This window comes from Heptranchias perlo, chromosome 32 (genome assembly GCF_035084215.1).
Source record: "Heptranchias perlo isolate sHepPer1 chromosome 32, sHepPer1.hap1, whole genome shotgun sequence".
NCBI lineage: Eukaryota > Metazoa > Chordata > Chondrichthyes > Hexanchiformes > Hexanchidae > Heptranchias > Heptranchias perlo.
The window spans coordinates 3,367,951-3,388,213 of record NC_090356.1 but is presented as its reverse complement, the minus strand read 5'-3'; the positions used below and the strand labels follow the sequence as shown (position 1 = coordinate 3,388,213).

The 20,263-nt window shown below is 45.8% G+C and overlaps 2 protein-coding genes across 4 annotated transcripts in view; one reads left to right on the top strand and one right to left on the bottom strand.

The window, feature by feature from the left end:
• LOC137300932 (telomere zinc finger-associated protein-like) overlaps positions 1 to 8,764 on the bottom strand; it is a 31,260-nt gene extending 22,496 nt beyond the window's left edge. The window contains exon 1 of one of the 3 annotated variants that reach the window (XM_067970211.1): positions 8,555 to 8,764. The gene's annotated coding sequence lies outside the window, so the exon portion shown is untranslated. Of the gene's footprint in view, positions 1 to 3,767; positions 4,038 to 8,554 lie in introns of those variants that run through there. The other 2 variants (XM_067970210.1, XM_067970212.1) reach the window with 2 other exon arrangements.
• On the top strand, positions 8,381 to 18,383 carry icmt (isoprenylcysteine carboxyl methyltransferase). The gene is made up of 5 exons (XM_067970213.1): positions 8,381 to 8,608; positions 13,458 to 13,546; positions 14,150 to 14,319; positions 15,612 to 15,829; positions 16,931 to 18,383. Exons 1-5 carry the CDS (start codon positions 8,420 to 8,422, stop codon positions 17,111 to 17,113), a joined length of 849 nt encoding a protein of 282 aa, XP_067826314.1. The 5' UTR covers positions 8,381 to 8,419; the 3' UTR covers positions 17,114 to 18,383.
• Positions 18,384 to 20,263: the final 1,880 nt, after the last annotated feature.

Sequence of the window (20,263 nt, the reverse complement as noted above, 5' to 3'; positions counted from 1 at the left end):
AGGGAGGTGGGTTAGAGTGAGTGAGGGGAGTAGAGAAATTGAGACGGCCGATGTCACACCGGCAGTTCGCAATGAAAAGATCGAGAAAGAGTAAGAGGCCAGAGGGAGGGGTCCAGGTGGAACGAGAATTCTGAAGATGGGAGAAAGGGTCCGCTCTGCGGGGGGTGGGGGAAGACTCCTGGCCAAAGAACTGGGCACGGAGACAAAGGAAAAAGAGATCAGCATCGTGCCGAGCTCAAAATTCACTGAGGTGAGGGCGTAAGGGGTCTTTGCTGATCGTTCAGGGTCAGAAAGATGAAGGTCAGAGGGGATAGTGAAAACACAACAAAGGGTGAAGATTGGAAGGAGGGATGGGGATCAGAGGAAAGTGAAGGGAGAAGGATCAGGACGGGCGATGGTATCTGTGAGTTGTTGAAGCTTGCGGTCCCTGACACCTGAAAGGAAGAAAAAAAGTTTTTTGTTAAAAGCGCCGGATGAGGCGAAAGATGAAATGGAACCGCAGGACAGCACAACTGTGAGATCGAGTGAGTCGGTGCTGCTATACACAAGGCTACTTTACACCAGTTATCACACTATACAACTGAGGGAATACAGCAACAAACTGACAATATTCAGTAGCTCAGCATCAAGCCCCAGATTAGGGGAAAGAGCAGGAGTGAATGGGAAGGGTTTTGGTCCATTGGGATTCTATACAATGGCTTTGGTCCATTTGGACTATATGCAATGTGAGTGAACGGGAAAGGATTCAGTCCATTGGGATTCTGTGTAGTGGGAGTGAATGGGAAGGGGTTTGATCCAATGGGATTCTCTGCTTGGAGCAGCTATGAATTTAAATGGAGCCCACTCTAACAAACACTGTATCCCTAGGCACTGCCGTTGGTTTTACTTCCTTGGTGTCAGCCGTGACTCAGTGGGTAGCACTCTCACCTCTGAGTCAGGAGGTTGTGGGTTCAAGCCCCACTCCAGAGTTTTGATCACAAAATTCAGGCTGACTCTCCAGTGCCAGTACTGAGAGTGCTGCACTGTCGGAGGTGTCGTCTTTCGGATGAGAAGTTAAACCGAGGCCCCATCTGCCCTCTCAAGTGGACGTAAAAGATCCCACGGCCACTATTTCTCAGAACAGCAGGTGAGTTCTCCCCGGTGTCCTGGCCAATATTTATCCCTCAACCAACATCACTAAAACAGATGATCTGGTCATTATCTCATTGCTGTTTGTGGGATCTTGCTGTGACAAATTGGCTGCAGCGTTTCCTGCATTACAACAGTGACTACACTTCAAAAGTATTTAATTGGCTGTAAAGCGCTTTGGGACGTCCTGAGGTCGTGAAAGGCGCGATAGAAATACAAGTCTTTCTTTCTTTCTTTCTTGAGAACTGCATGTCTTTGTTAGTTATACACTCAAACCAGTAGCATTGGTTAATGCAGTTATGCACAAGACATAGGAACAGGAGTAGGCCATTCAGCCCCTCGTGCCTGCTCCGCCATTTGATAAGATCATGGCTGATCTGTGATCTAACTCCATATACCTGCCTTTGGCCCATATCTCTTATGAGTGACCTGACTAAGGAGGAAAGCTCTGAAAGCTTGTGATTCCAAATAAAGCTGTTGGACTATAACCTGGTGTTGTAAGACTCCTTACATAAAATCCCAAGAGTTTAGATTCCTTGCTCTCCCACACAGCTGCGAGAGATCATGACTCAGCAATCCCCGAATTGCAAGTATTTATAGTGACACATTGAATTCAGGAATAAACACATCTTACATTATTACAGGATCTAATTCAGTCTATTCAAAGTTTTTGGGAGTGTGCAACATGTGTTTCCCTCTCCCACCCCCCGACAGAGAGTAGCTTTAAAAACAAAATGGGTTGAACAGGCTCGGCCTCTTTTTTCTAGATAAGAGAAGGCTGAAGGGGTGACCCGCTAGAGATCTTTAAGATTATGAGAGAGTTTGATTGGGTAGTTGAAGAGAAGATGTTTCCACTTGTGGGGGAATCCAAAACTAAGGGCCAGAAATATAACATAGTCACTAATAAATCCACTAGGGAATTTCAGGAGAAATTTCTTTACCCAAGTGAACAGCATAGATGCATTTAAGGAGAAGCTAAATAAGTACATGAGGGAGAAAGGAATAAACAGTTATGCTGATAGGGTTAGATGAAGAGCAGTGTGGAGCATGAACACCTGCATAGACCAGTTGGGCCAAATGGCCTGTTTCTGTGCTGAAAATTCTATGTTTATAATATTCTGATCTAGCAACTGCACAAAATTCAAAAAAGGTCTTGGAGGGAAGCCCCAGAGAGAAGGAAGGTGGTAGCACTGAGGAAGAGAGAGGGGGATGTACAAAAGGAGGACCCTTTGGTTGACAGGGAGATATAACGGTGAATGAGGCTGCAGGAATAGGGCGGGGGGAGGCCATGGAGTAATTTGAAGATGAGGACAAAGATTTTAATTTCAATGTACTGGGGGACACAGAGCCAGTAAAGGTTATCAAGGGCAGGAGTGAAGGCTAAACAGAATACAGGCATAGTATCATAGTAAGTACAGAGCAGGAGAGGCCATTCAGCCCACCGTCCCTGTGTCGGCTCTTTGAAAGAGCTATCCAATTAGGCCCACTCCCCTGCTCTTTCCCCATAGCCCTGTAAATTTTTTCCCTTCAAGTATTTACCTAATTCCCTTTTCAAAGTTACTATTGAATCTGCTTCCACCACCCTTTCAGGCAGTGCATTTCAGATCATAACAACACACTGCATAAAAAAATGCATGTCCCCTCTGGCTCTTTTGCCGATCACCTTAAATCTGTGCTCTCTGGTTACTGGCCCTTCTGCCACTGGAAACAGAGTAAATAAGGAGAAACTATCTAAACCCTTCATGATTTTGAACACTTCTATCAAATTTCCCCTTAAGGAGAAAGACCCCAGCTTCTCCAGTCTCTCATCCCTGGTACCATTCTAGTAGATCACATCTGCACCCTAAGACCTTGACATCCTTTCTAAAGTGTGGTGCCCAGAATTGAACACAATACTCCAGCTGAGGCCTAAGCAGTGTTTTACAAAGATTTAGCATAACTTCCTTGTTTTTGTACTCTATGCCTCTATTTATAAAGCCAAGGATCCCCTATGCTTTTTTAACAGCCTTCTCAACTTGTCCTGCCACCTTCATAGATTTGTGTACGTACACCCCCAGGTCTCTCTGTTCCTACATCTGAGAACTAACCGACAATATGACTGCACCGTGATGCAGTGCGGTAATTCATATCACAGAGAATTCAACAGCCTTTCCCTCAAAGTAACCTACAGAATAAACCATTGTATTGTCTCAATTTTTAGCAGCACTGATAGAAAATCAGGGCATTGTGGGGTCAAGAACAGGATTTGCAGTAAAATTAATTACAAGTTGGCTCTGCATAATTCACTTGTTATTCAGGCTCACGCACCTTGCACTCAGTGCCACTTGGTACTTTATTTTTTCAGTAACTTACCAAGTCCCAGTGTTTTTTTTTAAAAAAAAAGCCTATTTAGGCCAAAATTATTTTAAATCAAAAATCAGTGGAATGAAACAAGTCAGCGAGCAGTTAGGAAGCGCAGCGTAGCACAGCATGCATGCAGTCAGTGGACAGACCCTTTTTGAAGGAGGGGGGGTGGGTGAAGCCCTCTTACCCTCCATTGCTGAATAAAACCTCCCCAAAGCAGCAGAGGTGACAAGCAGGAGGGTTGTTGACAAGGGATACAATTAGTCTTTTAGGTGATTAATTTTAGACTTTCCTACCTGTAGGCTGATATTTCCTGACTGCTACAGGAGCTGAATGCGAGGTGAATGGATGAGGAGACCCTTTTTTTTTTGTTTCTCAGATTTATGGTTTGAATCTCTTCAGCAGCTGTCAAGAGGAAGCTCTGCAACCGAGCATGCGCAGCCTGCTTCCTCCCGGGCTCTCTGCGCATGTGCTAGAGCGCCGGGCACGCCGGGAGATGTAGTCCTCAGCCTCGGCCCGCTCCCTCCGCACCGCCTGCCTCTCCCTCTACCCTTCTTCCTTTTTTTTTAAGTCCAGGGTGTCCCCCCCAGCCCCAGCTCCCCCGATTGCTGTCTGATCCACTGACTTTCGCCCCTCTCCGGTTCCCCTCCCTCGTCGGGTAAACGTCAGTGAAAGCGCAGTCTTCTGGCGGCCCACGGCCCACGGCAGCATCTCAAGATGGCGGCCGAGATTCTCGCGCTGGGTGAAGCGGGGAGAGAGATGCGGTCACGTGCCGTCTCCGAGAATCTCGGCCGCCATCTTGAAACTCTTAGGTTCGTAACCATGGAGATGGTGGACCTGGGCCTAGTCACCACAACTCGACCAAGGACTGTGATTGACACAAGTGCCGATCTGTCCTTACTTTTATTGAATATTAACAATTTATTTACAGTTATTATAACATTGTATTAAATATTAAACAATTTGTTTACAATTAGCGACTTTTGCTATTACATTTCAACTTTCTGTAAAGGGTACCAACTTTCTGGCCAGTCTCTCCTTTTGGTTTGCAAATGCAGCCCACCCTGATGTTCGTCATTCAGAAACCGAACACAATTGCATATACTTGGATGGGTTAGCAATGGGTTTGCCTCCAGGTGACCATCTTTGTGACTCCATGCAATGGCCATCTGGTAGTTTTGGGGAGTAAAAACCAAGGGTTCAACTCAGCCCACTGAGGGTTGCACACCAAAGCATTATTACCAGGCTTCTGAGTTCGAACATGGTAATACAGAAAAGTCCTCATACTTCCCCATGAAGATGGTCAGCTCACACAAAGAGACAAGCTGACAAGCCTAAGGCTCTTCCATCAAGTACTGGAGAGAGGGGGAGAGAGAGAGAGAGAGACTTCCCCAACACCCTTTAGAGCCACCATAATTATACTAACACATAAAGGTAAAAACCCCATCTACAGACTCATATCTCTCCTCAATATTTCTTCCCAGACATTTCAAACTTTGTGTGAATTAGCAAACATTGTTCTCCAGCACTGTAGAGCTGTCTAACATTGGGCTTCTCCTTGTTCTGCACTGTCTCCCTTCCATTATTGGTGGTAACTCGTTCAGCCCTTCGAGGATTCAACTGCCCTCTGGAGCTCCCTTCCCAGATCCCTCCACCTCCCTTCTTACTTTAAAAACTCCCTCATAACCCTTCTTTCCACTTGTGCTTTGAAACCACTACCCTAACCCTCTCAACTTTCCCCTTATGCTTGTCACCCAGTTTTGTTTCCTCAATATTAAAATACTTTTGAGATGTTTTCCTGCACAAGGGCAGGAGATAAGGGAAGTTTCTTGGACTGGCAGAAAGTGGGAAGTGATGTCCCGCAGGGATCTGTGCTGGGACCACTGTTGTTCACCGTAAACGTGAATGATTTGGACTCAGGCATTGGAGGTATGGTGTCAAAATTTGCAGATGTTACCAAATTGTGGGGTATAGCTCATAATGTGGACTGCACCAAAGTACAGGCTTGCAGAGTGGGCGGATAAATGGCAAATTAAATTCAATATAGCAAAGTATGAGGTAGTTCATCTCGGTAGGAGGAATAAGGAGACCATATTCTTTGGAAGGTAGGAACTAAATAGGGTAGAGGAGCAAAGATATGTGGAATACAGATATATAAATAACTAAAATTAGCAACACAAGTTGATAAGGCCACATAGAATACAAACAAAGTACTGGAGTTAATTTCTAGAGCAATGGACTACAAATCAAGGAGATAATGTTAAATTTACATAGACCCTTGGTTAGACCATACTTGAAGTACTATGTGCAGACCTGGTCTTCATACTATAAAAAGGAAATTGAAGCATTGCTGACAATGAAGGAAAGATTTACAACGTTGTTACCAGAATTGAGAGGATGCAACCATCAGGAAAGATTGAGTAGGCTAAAGCTCTTTGGAAAAGAAAAGACTAAGAGGAGGCCTGACAGAGCTCTTTAAAATTCTGAGGTTATAAGGTGACTGTGAATAAACTGTTTCCACTTGTGGGTGAGTCCAGAACAAGGAGGCATAAATATATGATAGCTACTAACACATCAAACAAAGAATTCAGCAGGAATTTCTTTACATGGTGAGAATGTGGAATTCACATGGCGCAGATGAAGCATTCAAGGGGAGGCTTGATGCATACATGACAAAGGGAATAGAGGTTTATGGGGCAGGGTGGGAAGAGGTGATTAGAGTGGGCAAAGACTCATTTGGACAAGAAACCCCGGCACAGACCAGCTGGGCCAAGTGGCCGATTTGGTGGTGTCGATTCTATGTAATAAGAAGATGGATTCTCCCTTCTCAATAAACTTGAGCTCATCCAAAACTCTGCTATCCATATCCTAACTCGCACCAAGTCCCGTTCACCCATCACGCTTCCCTGTGCTCGCTGACCTACATTGGCTCCTGGCCCGGGAACACCTCGATTTTAAAATTCTCATTCTTGTTTTCAAATCCCTCCATGGCCTCGCCCCGCCCCGCCATATCTCTGCGCTCCTCCAATTCTGGCCTCTTGCACATTCCTGATTTCCATCGCTCCACCATTAGCGGCCGTGCCTTCAGCTGCCTGGGCCCTAAGCTCTGGAATTCCCTCCCTGAACCTCTCCGCCTCTCTCTCCTCCTTTAAGACTCTCCTTAAAACCTACCTCTTTGACCAAACTTTTGGTCACCTGTCCTGATATCTACGTATGTGGCTGGGTGTCAAATTTTGTTTGAAAATCACACCTGTGAAACGACTTAGGACGTTCTATTACGTTACAGGTGCTATATAAATACAAGTTGTTATTGTTGTTGCTCCTGGATGATTCCCAATGTTGAGATCAGCCATCATCAAATTGAATAGCAGAATAGGCTCCAGGTGCTGAATGGCCTATTCCTCTTCCTAAGTGCTTGGTTCTTGGTTTGCTGTTTCCCAATGTCAGGAGTGGGGGCTCACCAGAGCCCAGCTGCTATCTGCCAGTGTGGGGGTGCCCAGTGCTCACTTTAGGGCTACCAGTGCTCACTACAGGGGTGCCAGTGCTCGCGATAGTGCTGCGAGTTCCCAGTGCTCGCTATAGGGCTGCCAGTGCCCACCAAAGGGCTGCTAGTGCTCACTACAGGACTGCCAGCGCTCACCACAGGGCTGCCAGCGCCCAGTGCTCACTACAGGACTGCCAGCGCTCACCACAGGGCTGCTAGTGCCAACTCACTAGTGCTGCCAGTGCCCAGTCCTCGCCACAGGGATGCCAGTGCCCAGTGCTCACTACAGGAATGCTAGTGCCTGGTGCCCACTATAGGGCTGCCGGTACCCAGTGCTCACCATAGACGGGCCAGTGCCCAATGCTCACTATAGGAGGGCCAGTGCCCAGTGCTCACTATAGGAGGGCCAGTGCCCAGTGCTCACTATAGAGGGGCCAGTGCCCAGTGCTCACTATAGAGGGGCCAGTGCCCAGTGCTCACTATAGGGGGGCCAGTGCCCAGTGCTCACTATAGGGGGGCCAGTGCCCAGTGCTCACTATAGGGGGGGCCAGTGCCCAGTGCTCACTATAGGGGGGCCAGTGCTCACTATAGAGGTGCCAGTGCCCAGTGCAAACTATAGGGGGACAGTGCTCACTATAGAGGGGCCAGTGCCCAGTGCTCACTATAGAGGGGCCAGTGCCCAGTGCTCACTATAGAGGGGCCAGTGCCCAGTGCTCACTATAGGGGGCCAGTGCCCAGTGCTCACTATAGAGGGGCCAGTGCCCAGTGCTCACTATAGAGGGGCCAGTGCCCAGTGCTCACTATAGGGGGCCAGTGCCCAGTGCTCACTATAGAGGGGCCAGTGCCCAGTGCTCACTATAGAGGGGCCAGTGCCCAGTGCTCACTATAGGGGGGCCAGTGCCCACTATAGAGGGGCCAGTGCCCAGTGCTCACTATAGAGGGGCCAGTGCCCAGTGCTCACTATAGAGGGGACAGAACCCAGTGCTCACTATAGGGGGGACAGTGCCCAGTGCTCACTATAGAGGAGCCAGTGCCCAGTGCTCACTATAAAGGGGCCAGTGCCCAGTGCTCACTATAGAGGGGCCAGTGCCCAGTGCTCACTATAGGGGGGACAGTGCTCACTATAGAGGGGCCAGTGCCCAGTGCTCACTATAGAGGGGCCAGTGCCCAGTGCTCACTATAGGGGGCCAGTGCTCACTATAGAGGGGCTAGTGCTCACTTTTGAGGGGCCAGTGCTCAGTATAGAGGGGCCAGTGCCCAGTGCTCACTATAGAGGGGCCAGTGCCCAGTGCTCACTATAGAGGGGCCAGTGCTCACTATAGAGGGGCCAGTGCTCACTATAGAGGGGCCAGTGCTCACTATAGAGTGCCCAGTGCTCCCAGTATCTGGTGCTCTGCGGCTGCGCTGATTTGCTCCGCGAGTCCCTGGTGCCCGGTGTGAGTTCTCGCGATACTCGGCGCCGGGATGGCGGGCGGCCGGCTGGTTGCTGAGGGCCGCCTCAGCGCCGGTTGCTTCGCGCTCGGAGTTTCCGTCACCTTGGTGCCGGGGCTCAGCGGGGCCCAGTCCGGCTTGGTCATCCGCGCACTGATCGCCACTTACCTGGCCGTGATTAACGTGCTGTTACTGCTGCTGTACCGGGGCCTCCTTTACCAGGTAACGGGAGGGGCGGGCGGGGAGGGGAGACGGGCCTCAGCGAAGGTGACGGTGGGGACCCTTGGTCTGTTAGTTGGCCCCAGGCCCAGACTCAGGCCTCGGGGGTCGGGTCGGGTCGGGTCCGGGGGATCGGCCGCTGTTTTCGCCCCAGTTGCTATGCAGCGCCCCCTGGTGAAAGATGCGGGAAGGACAGGAGGAAGGGAGGGGCGGGTGTGATGCATTCCATTGTCGAATAGTACGCTCAGTTATCTGGTGATTTCTAGCCCCCTCCCCCCCTCCCCCTCCCCCCCCCCTCCCCCTCCCCTCCCCCTCCCCCTCCCCCTCCCCCTCCCCAACAGCACCCCTAAACTCCCTTTGCACCAGTCTAATGCCACATTGACGGAGGTGTGAGATGTTAAACTAAGGGCACCGTCTGCCAGCTACTTAAAATCCCATGGTACTGCTCACAGAAGAGTAATAAGCGCCATGGCCAATATTCTTCTCTTGGCAAAATGTTGGTGGCTTTGGTGAGGCAGCAGAGGGCAAATGGTGTCTGTGGAACCATAACCCAGTAAGAATCGCTCAGCTGCTGAAGTTGGGAATAGCTCAACCGTTGTGCTTCGTGTGTGGTGAACAGAGGTCCAACTAGTTAAAGAAGAAGGTTAAGGGGAACTCTCCCAGAGGTATGTAAAGTACTGAATAGTATAGAGAAAGTGAATCTAGAATATACTACTTCAAGGTATATCAGGTCAATAGGATAAGAAGATATAAATTTACATTTGTGAACAGTAAATTTAAAATAGATGCTAGAAAAAAACTTCTTATTTAAAAGGTGATAAATTACAACACAGAAACATGCCGTCCATGGTTGTCCTAATCCCATGTGCCTGCCTTGTTCCTGTATCCCTTTTCCATCAACCACCTATCTGACCTGTTCTTAAATGTTGACATGGTCTCTGCTTCAGTCATTAACTCTGGTAGTGCATTCCAAAGTCTGACAACCCTTTGTAAAAAAAAAAGCTTCTCCTTCTTGTCCTAAATTTCTTACATATAATCCATACCCCTTCAATTACTGGAACAGTGTGTTTCTATCTACAGTACTTTGTCCCATCCCTTCAGTATTTTAAACACCTCTATCAAATCACCCTGTAATGTCCTCTGTTCAAACAAAGACAGTCCCAATTTTTCATGTCTGTCTTCCTACCATACCAGGCAACAGCCTAGTGAATCTGCACTGAACCCCCTCTATTGCCTCAACATTCCTCCTGTGATGTGGAGCCCAAAACAGTACTCCTATCTGTAGCCTTACTAAAGTTTCATATAGATTCACCATTACATCTTCATTTTTATATTCTATACCTCTTGCCATAAAACCCAGCAATCCATTGACTTTTAACTTGAAGTGCTCCTTTTAATGTATTGTGAACCTGAACCCCTAAATTTCTCTGCCCTTCCACATCACCCTGCTTTCTCCCATTCAAAGTATAATTAATACTTTTTTTCACCAAAATGTACCACCTCGCGTTGAATTCCATCTGCTACTTTTTTGCCCATTCCACTGTCTTATCAATATCCATGGACAGCTTCCTTTGGTCGTCAGATTTATTTATTAAGCCTCTTTTAGTATCGCCTGTAAATTTGGACACTATTCCCGCTAGCCCTATTATCCAAATCATTGATGCACACAGTGAACAGACGCGGTCCCAGAACAGAATCCGTTTCCTCCCACTCTGAGAAACTGCCCTGAACTCCCACTCTTCTCTCCCTTCTAACCAGTTTTTAATTCCATTTGCTACCCTTCCCTAATCCCGTATCAGTTCATCATTTCCAATAGTCTCCTGTGTGGTATTTTTTCAAAGGTTTTATGAAAGTTTGTGTACACCACATCCATTGCATTTCCCCCATTCACCATAGCTGTCACCTCTTCAAAGAACTCTGTCAGGATTCTAGAGCAGGAGCCTCCTTTCTGAAATCCATGTTGGCTGCTTTTAATTATTTTCTCTTTAATTAAAGATTCCAAAACTTTTCCTACCACAGTTATTAAACTAACTGGCCTTTATATAACTGGGTGAACTCGGTCTCCGTTTTTGAGAACAGGTATTACATTGGCCACTCTCCAGTTCTCTGGCACACATTTACTCTCAATAGAACCCTGAAATATAATTTTTAGGGCCTTCGCTATATTTTCCTCGAGATCCTCTTGATATATTCCGTCAGGTCCCGGAACTTTGTCCTCCTTTAGCTTAACTAACTTCTCCACTACTTTCCTTTTTATTTATTATATTTTTCATCTCACTTTTAACCAATTCATCAATAACCATAACCCCAATATCCTTCTCTTTTGTAAACACTGAAACTTGTTAAGTTTCACTATCAATCTCAGTTTATCCTCTACTAACTCACTATCCTCCCCTCTCGGGACCCCACCTCATATGTGACTGATATTTATAGAATACTTTACTGTTCCTTTTAATTTTTTTTTAAGATTCTCTCCTCATCCTCCCTCCTTGCTTTCCTTATCCCTTTCTTAACTTCTATTTTCTCATTCTCTCTTTATTTTTATCACACATGTAGGCCCTCTTCTTCAATTTTAGTTTGTTTCTAACCTTTTATTTATCCTTGGCATTCTGGAATTTGAAGTAGTCTTTTTATATATTGATGGTATATATTTATTCTGCAACTTTGCAATTTCCTTTTTAAAAATATATCCCATTGTCGATCTAAAATTCTGTGTGCTAATTTGCTTTCCACCTCACTCACCTTTCTAAAATCTGCCTTATTCCAATCTGGTACCCTTGTTTTTGTACTATTTTTTTTTTCCCATTCATATTATGGTTACTACTGCTGAGGTGCTCACCCACATTTAATTCCTCTACTTGATCTATTTTGTTACTCGTAACAAGATCTAGCAACAGCTCTCCCTTCTTGACATACAATCATATTTCTTGAAGGAGCCCTGCACACATTATAGGAATTCTTTTCCCCTTTCTCCATTTAATCCCTCCCTGTCCCAATCAATGAATGGGTAATTGAAATCTCCTAGAATAATTTTATTATTCCAAACTCATCTCCGTGATCTGTTTACAGATTTCCTCTTGTTTTTCTCCTGTAGCTAGGGAGTCTGCAGTGCAATCCCATTACCTTTCTGTCCCTCCTAAAGATATCACCTGATAGATTTATGTTCCACTCCTGCCCAGTTTGCAGCCAAGTTTCTGTAAGTGCTTTTAAATTTATATCTTCCTGTGACATATTTCCTTCTAATTCCCCCAGTTTATTTCCCACACTCTGAGCATTGCAATACACTTTATCTTTTGTATTTGTATTTAAAGCTACTCTTTTTCTTGGCTGGCACCTGGTTCCTTTACCTCAGTCTTTGCTTGTAACTGGTCGACTTGATTTTCTGCCTCTATCCCTTTTATTCCTTCTGCTATCCTTTTTGCTAAATTCTTTTTATTTATTTGCATTTTATTCTACCTTCTAGACCTGTTCTTTCTAATTGATTTTATTTTCCTGTCTCCCTCCTTCCTAAATGATTTTTTACTTCTCTATTTATCCATTTCTAAGTTCATTCGCTCCATTCCTGTACAGATGTAGCCCATCCTTATAGAATAGCTCCCATCTTCCCCAGAACTGGTGCCTATGCCCCATAAAATGGAAACCCTCTTCCTGACGCCACCCTTTAGCCACATGTTGTGCTCACTAATCTTCCTATCCTTCCCTAGTCTAGCATGTGGCTAGGAATGTAATCTGGAGATTACCACCCTTGAAGTCCTGCTCTTAAACTGCATTCTAATCTCCTTTTGCAGAATTTCAGGCTTTTCCATTCCTGTTTCGTTGCCTTCCACTGACCATGATGATTGGCTGCTGCCCCTCCCCTTCCATAATCTTTTCCAGTCTTTCCGAGATATCTGTTAGAACCTGGGAGGCAACAAAGCATCCAGGAATCAGCAGAAGATAGCGGCCAGCCCTCTTAACTATCGAATCTCCTGTTACTGCTGCTTTCCTAACTGAACAGCTAATCTTCCAACTCCCCCCACCCCCTCCCCCCACCTGAATCCAGTAATCCAGCTCATGTGTTGTGGTGACAGAGGTTCATTCGATGGTCCTGCCCAGAGTCCTCATCCTCCCCACAAGAAGCCAGTGCCTCAAGCTTGTTGGAAGAGTGTAATTTGCTCTGGACATTTCTGCTCTACCTCGTCCCTCCTAGCTTTCCCTGACCCGTGGACTCCTTCCTCTGCCCTTGCCAGTTCCCTATCTCTCAGTGGGGTTACTACCCTCAAACTCTTGCTCCAGAAACCTCTCTCCCTCTTTCCCTGATATGTCGGATTGCCTCCGATTCCACCTCAGAGTCTGAGGTCTTGAGCCCAATTAATCTCAGTTGGAGGCACTTCCTGCAGATGTGTTTGTCCGAGTTAACATCTGCTACTCGAAATTGCCCCATCCTGCAGAAACCGCCCATCACTGCTATTTCCTGTGTTGTCATTCTTACCATTTGTGAATTAAATTTATATTCTTATCTAAAATTTAAATTAAACTATCCTGCTGCTCCTTCCCCCTTTGCTTCAATTCCCACTCTAGCCAAATTCCTGTGATGGAAGTACTGTCCTCGCCCCCTTACCAGCTCGCCCCGTGGTGTGCTCTGCACTCGAGCTGTTTGTAATCCAGCAGGTAAGGTAGTAGAGTCAGATGTTATAGGTTGGGTGAGCCGGAGTGCTGGAGGGGCAGACTCTGTGGGTCAAGTCCCCTTTCTCAGCCTTGGCGTTTGTTTTTACTGTTCCAGCTACTTGCAGCTGCTTTGCTTGAGCTCTTATTGAACCACTTGTAGTGCTGTTTCTCAACGTATTTCCTGACTTTCAATCTCTGCCCCTAGGTTGCTGTGAGGGCCTGTTTCCTTGGCTTTGCTTTTGGTTGTGGTTTAATATTGAGCTTTGGAGGATCGTCATGGCAACACTTTGGCTGGTAAGCTGACTGATGCTAGATTGTATGTGGTCTTTAGGAGAAAAAGGTTTGACGGGCAGAATAAGTTTTCCCTGTTCACTGCCACCTTCTGTTCAAAGACTTTGTTCATGGGTTTAAAAGTTGATTCTCTAGCACTAATGCCTGCTGTTCAGTCCCCCTAGGTCCATCTGTCATTTTGTCCTGTTACAACAAATATGGCTAATAGACATCAACTGTGAGCAATGTCTTGGAAGATTCACTGATACATACTTTAAAGAGGTGTACAGTTGTGACCAGTGATTTGAGGGCTACTTTCCCAAAGTACTCTTGTGTTGTATCTTTTTTATATATAAAAAAGTAAATCTCCCCTTACCCCCACAACCATCTGCTGCCTGCTGTGAAAAATAAAAATGGGAGCATGACACTCAGACATTGAGTGATTTCCTGGCACCCAGTGAATGCAGAATATAGAAATGTCTTAACATTCAAAGAGTAGTTATCGTCCCAGTACTTTCCCCTTCTAACTAGTAGCCCCAGTTAGTGACTCGTCTCTGTTTAGTAGTTGTTACAAAGTGCTCTTGTGTTTCAGACTAATGCTGAAAGTTGCCGTTTGTTCTTTCACAGGTACTTGTGCTCTCTGAGTTTTTTCCATTATTCGGAATACCTGGTGACAGCAGTTATCAATCCCAGGTCCCTCTCTCTGGACTCCTTCCTGTTAAATCATAGTGTGGAGTACAAGCTAGCAGCCATGTCATCCTGGGTGGAATTCACGATCGAGAACCTTCTCTTTCCAGGTAAGTGAATAAGTTTTAGTCTAGAATTCATAGTGCCATATATGAGGAGTGGCACTGAATACAGTACTGAATTTTCCCTGCTCATTATATATCTGGTTTGATTTGTAATATATCCCCAGATTTACTCTGTACTGATGATGTATATTGAGACAAAATTGCTACATCACAAAATCGTTGTGAGCTTCAACACTCGAGTGTTAATTTAATCATGCAATCCAAAGCCCAATCCTGTCCTTGTGTGACGTTCACTTCATGGCAGCGATCGCTTGGTAGTGATCGGACATGGGTGATTTTTATTTTTGCCTCTCTAGCCCAGGGCACTGTGACTTACTTGTAATGCTCCAATTGTTGCCCCGACTGAGATGAGCTAACTTACGGAGCAGGAATCAAACCTGGGACCTTCCTGGTTTGTATAGCTCCGTTCCATGCCATTGACTACATCTTTGGAGAGTTGGTCGAGACAGAGTAATCCTGCAACTGCTGTTGACATAGAACTCAGTCAGACTCCTCATCCACTCCGGCGGCTGAAAGAACCACGTGACTAGGTAACGGGTATAGTTCTGTGGGTGCCAGTTACTCCCTGGTTCCTCATCCAAAGCAGTTGGGGAAACTTCTAAGTTTTGTTGCTGTTACAGGTTTTAGGAATATTTATTGTTAGCCTGTGGATCCTAGCATGCCCCCGGACCATTCAATTTATAAAATCATAGCCCAGAATCTCCACTCTGACACATTCTTTGTAAGATCTCATGACTGTCTTGATACCTCAGTAACGAGCGTTCGTCAACGAAGACCTGAATAATAAGTGCTGTTGCTGAATGAAGGACACTGAGCCCAGAGTCCAGTGATCCCTCGCTGTAAGGAATGGCCCGCGTAGCTCAGTATCTGTGACATTTAAGAGCTGAGCCCTAAACTAGGAGTAGCTGATTTGGATTCTGGTTTCAATTAAGCATTGACATTGAGGGAAGAGGGGATGCGAGCTTGTGGAGTTGTCTGAGTGAAATGGGAGATGGCTGTGGGGATGTCCCCTCACTTGACCACAATGTCTGACGGGAGCCTTATTGACTGTCTTTGTTCTTTCCTTTCACTGCCCCCCCCCCCCCTTTTCCCTGGCTCTGTATTTGCTTAAAAGCTGTTCATCTCTAACATCTTCCAGTTCTGATAAAAGGTCATCGACCTGAAAAGTCATCTCTGTTTCTCTCTCCACAGATGCTGCCTGACCTGCTGAGTGTTTTCCAGCATTTTCTGTTTCTGTAATTTAAGAAAAATAAATCGCTTTGCCTTTTAACTTGCAGAACTGAAGCAGATCTCGTGGATTAGTTTCTTCGGTTTGCTGATGGTCCTGGTTGGGGAGTCGCTGCGCAAGGCGGCCATGCTGACCGCTGGGTCAAACTTCAATCATATTGTACAGAACGAGAAGGCTGAGACCCACAGGCTCGTCACCTCCGGAGTCTACTCCTGGTCCAGGCACCCCTCCTACGTGGGCTGGTTTTACTGGAGCATCGGCACTCAGGTAGAATCTTCATTGGCTTCCGCACCATCATTGTGCTGTTGGGAGCGGGAGTGGGGTACTCCTGGTGCCGATGACACACTACAATACAGGCGAGGTGGGTCACTGCTTCTGAAATCTAGACCAACTTTTCATGGGGACAGAGAGCAGAAGTTTGAGGTACCGGAAAACAAATGCCTCTTTCCATTGGCCTCCCAACAGGTTCAGAGAAAAGAGGGAGCAGCATTGGAAGGTCACAGGTATCTGCTTCAGTGCTACACCCTCGGACCCCTGGCACCAATATAAAAGTATCTTAAAAGGTGATTGGATTCAGGGACCTAGAAGGGTTCTCACACACAAAGAAAAGGGGCTGCATTGGTCTGGATTCACAGAATAGGTTTCTTCCTCAAGGCTGATTGGTACATTAAATGAGGTGTGGGGGTGGGGTTCAGACAAGCTTCGAGGACATCCTGCTCTGTAAACACCCCTTTCCACCAGGAGCTGTCACAGTTACTGGTTCCAGCACAAACAATTGCAGTGTGGTACAATTAGAATGGAGTCATGTCTTTTTTTCTTCTTTCTTCCCACGTCCAGCCCCCACCAAACACACTGACGAGTTGCTGGATTTCCACAGGTACAGGGTGTCCCCTGCAACCTTGTACGCCTGCCCCTTCTTCATGCATGACTTTCAGCTATTTGACTGTGATGTGCATCACAGCTGAGCCCAATCCTGTCCTCGCTCAACCACCAACAGGACCTTGGGTGATTTATTTTTTCCCCTTTCATAGCCCAAAGGTCAGCTTACACAGCACGGATTTGGGATTGAACCTGAACCACCTTGGTGCATATATCTCGGGTATTCACTGGTCTATCAAGCTGAGCCATCAGGAGACTCTATTGAGTTCCGTGGTTTTGGTGGCAGCTGTTGACCTGCTTTTTCCTGGCAGTTTAGACTGTGTTCTTTGTTATATCTTTGTGCTTTTGCAGTTGAGGACAATGTATTTCCTGTCCCTCAGGACACGATTTCTTTTTAAGCTCTGCTACACAATGAAAGTGCACTTGGAGTTGAAACTGTAGCAATAATCATCCAGGTAATGAGCTAATTGTTGCCTCTTTTTCTATCAGGTAATTTTGTGTAACCCAATCTGCATCGTCGGATATATGCTCGCGTCGTGGCGTTTCTTTCGTGAACGCATCGAGGAAGAGGAGATAACTCTGATCCAGTTTTTTGGTGAAGACTACGAACAGTATAAGAGGCGGATCCCAACAAGGCTTCCCTTCATCAAAGGCGCCAAAATAGAGCCGTGACGATGGAAGAGATGGGAAGAGAGAAATGCCCAATCGAAACGAGCCGTGAATTCACAGGCTGCCGTTTATTCCTTAGCACCTGAATATTGTTTGATTTCAGCCTTGAAGAGAATTCTACAGCTATTGCTGTCGAGAGTACGTTAGCTAGCTTCAGACTTAGAGCAAGAGTGCGGTGCTGCAGGGGGCTTATCTGTACAGTGGCGCTGTATTGTGGATAGCGGGAACTGGAACCGCAGTGCGAATTGTAGAGGCCACCTGCTCCAGCTATTGCTTTGACAAAGCCATTCGTCATAGACTTGGTACTTATCGTAAAGATTGTCCGTTTTTGACCAAAAAAAAAGTCCATGGAGGGCTGTTTAATACTGTGTAGGGATGCCGCAGTATTGCAATATACCAACATACTGTATCAGGAAAGGTAAATTCCATAATTATCAGTCTCTTACTGTAAACACGGGATAATCATGGTCTGTAGAATACATACAACTGCTTTTTATTTTGTTTGGACCAAAACTTGTTACATTTTATTCAGGAAGATGCTAAAATTAGTGATATTTTACATTGAGCTTTTTTAAAAAATTACCATGAGGTCCAGCCTTTCACCTCTGGGTCCTGGTTACACATCCAGCCAGGCTGATGGGTGAAAGTTTTCTCTACTAGGGGCCATTCATGAAATGAGTTGGGTAATGTCTCAATCCAATCCCTACTGGGCATGGGCCCACTCCTCAAAATCTGCCTCTAATTTTGGATGAATTGGCATTCTCGCTTAAGAGAAGTGAGCTGGGGTCCGGTCATATTGGTACAGTAAGGGGTGCTCTACTGAGGTTGGGGCTGAGGTGCATTGTTGGGACAGTGTAGAGGGAGCTTTACTCTGTATCTAAGCCGTGCTCTACCTGCCCTGGGAGTGTTTGATGGGACAGTGTAGAGGGAGCTTCACTCTGTATCTAACCCATGCTGTACCTGCCCTGGGAGTGTTTGATGGGGCAATGTAGCGGGAGCTTTACTCTGTATCTAACCAGTGCTGTACCTGACTTGGGACTACTTAATGCTGACACTGGGTGTCTGAAATGAAAGTGTCCAGTTTCCTAGCACTGATGCCCCTCACCTTGATGAGAAAAATTCAGACAAAAAAATGACCACATTCTATTAAGTACAATTTGATTACCTCTGCACTGTGAGGGAGAGAGAAGAGAAAAGCATTACATACTTAAATATGAAAAGAGAAAACTGCAAATGCTGGAAATCTGAAATAAAAAAAGGTGCTTACCTGAAATATTAAGCTGTCTTTTCTCTTTTGCGCGCTGTCTCGCTGTGCTTTCCAGCATTTTCTAGTTTTTATAGCATCATAGACATGTTTTATTTCCTGATTCTCAGCCCAGCCCTGAGTTACCACGAGCAGGGACGGTGCTTATCCAAATGTGTGGAGATTTCACGGAAATTTACATATTATCAAAGTTTCCTTTTGGAATCTACCAGCCCATATCTTTTAAATGAAAGTGAAAATCTGCATCAAAGCATCATCTGCCATTTTGAAGTTGTCTGATTCTCATCTCAATTTTTCTTGTCATCTCCATGAGCCCTCCTTTCCCTGGGCCAAACAAAGTGAAAACAACTGCCCAGTGATTATTGATCACTAGTCCAATATCATGTGTAATTTTCCCTCCAAATTTTAGACTATCAACTTGCTTTTATATAGTGCCATTAATGTAGAAAAATGTCACTAGGCACTTCACAGAGGTGCAATCAGACATAAATGGATGCTGAGCCAAAGAAGGAGCTATTGGGGGGGATGAACAATTGCTTGGCCAAAGAGATGGGAAAAATTTGCAGGGCTATGGGGAAAGAGCAGGAGAGTGGACGTATTGGATAGCTCTTTCAAAGAGCCAGCACAGGCACGATGGGCTGAATGGCCGCCTTCTGTGCTGTATGATTCTATGATTAGGGAGGAGGTGGAGGGGTTTAGGGAGTGAAGGCACGGCTGCCAAAGGTGGGGCGAGGGGAGCATGCATAAAAGACCAGAGTCAGTCGAAGAGTTCATGGGGGAGGTTGTAGGGCTGGATTAAGTTACTCGCTAACGCCAGGGATTTTGTGAATAGCCAGGGGCAATTGTGTTACTATACTGTGCAACGTGTCTGCTGTAATTCAGACAATAGCTGCTATCAGTAATTGGGCCATGTCAGACAGCTGGGATGAATGAAAAGCTGAATTCAAGACATCTAATTGCTACAGGTAACGTCACTGAGCTCATTTAGCAAATTGCTCTGATTGGTGTAATTGCTATAATTTAGAAAAAATTGTACTTAAGTCAATATAGTTTAACGTGAGATATTTCTGCGAAATTAGTCGCTCATCGCTCCCACTGCAACAATCACTAGCAATAGACATAGACCTGTAACTTCACCCTTTTATGTAGCTCAAAATGCTTTGTGTAGACAGAAGTCACGTTTGGACAAAAATCTGGAATTGTACTTCCAGGTGTTTTTCTCAGTGCAAGCGGACGCTGAATGAGAGTTTCACACACCTGCTGCACACTTTGTTGAAAACCCAGTGACAACTTTGCGCTGAGTGAATGTATGTAAACGTGGATCAGCAAGTTATTGCGTATTTACAGAGTAAATTAACTTAATGTGTGTTAATATTTAGACAGGCCTGTTTTAAAAGTTTTATTTTGATAGCTGTGAGAGCAGATGGATGAACACCTTCTAGGCTGCTGTTAATGCGGCTTTGGATCAGTGCTACGAGTGGGAGATTTAATCCCTGGTCTATAGTGATTGTATATGGTATAAATTGACCTTGGTAGAGTTGAAAGTTTGTACTGCTACAATTGGCCTCAGTGCCCCGCGTTGGGATTGAGAGGGGACGGGGGAGCGATTTTTATGGTTCCTGTTCTTGGTTGCCATCCATTGATTTCCTGAATCAGCTGCGATGCTATCCATGGTCAAATAGTCTGCCAGGGCTCAATGCATAGGCTCAGATGAGGAACGGGCACTTGAGTGTGCGGTGGCAGAGGGCAGCCAAACCAATAGAACAATGCCCCAGATTGATGCCTCACCTCCAGAAAGGGAGTAGAGGGGTTATTAAAAAAGTAGTGTAGTGGGTTGTTCTTTAAAGGGAAATGTTCTCCTTTACATGTCGAAAATGGTATAATCACAT

What these genes read in the sequence shown, in the direction of transcription:
- icmt (XM_067970213.1), top strand. Translation starts at nt 8,420, where the DNA reads ATGGCGGGCGGCCGGCTGGTTGCTGAGGGCCGCCTCAGCGCCGGTTGC. An exon ending in CGAGAACCTTCTCTTTCCAG is followed by an intron (nt 14,320 to 15,611) that starts GTAAGTGAATAA and finishes TTTAACTTGCAG; the next exon opens with AACTGAAGCAGATCTCGTGG. An exon ending in ACTGGAGCATCGGCACTCAG is followed by an intron (nt 15,830 to 16,930) that starts GTAGAATCTTCA and finishes TTTTTCTATCAG; the next exon opens with GTAATTTTGTGTAACCCAAT.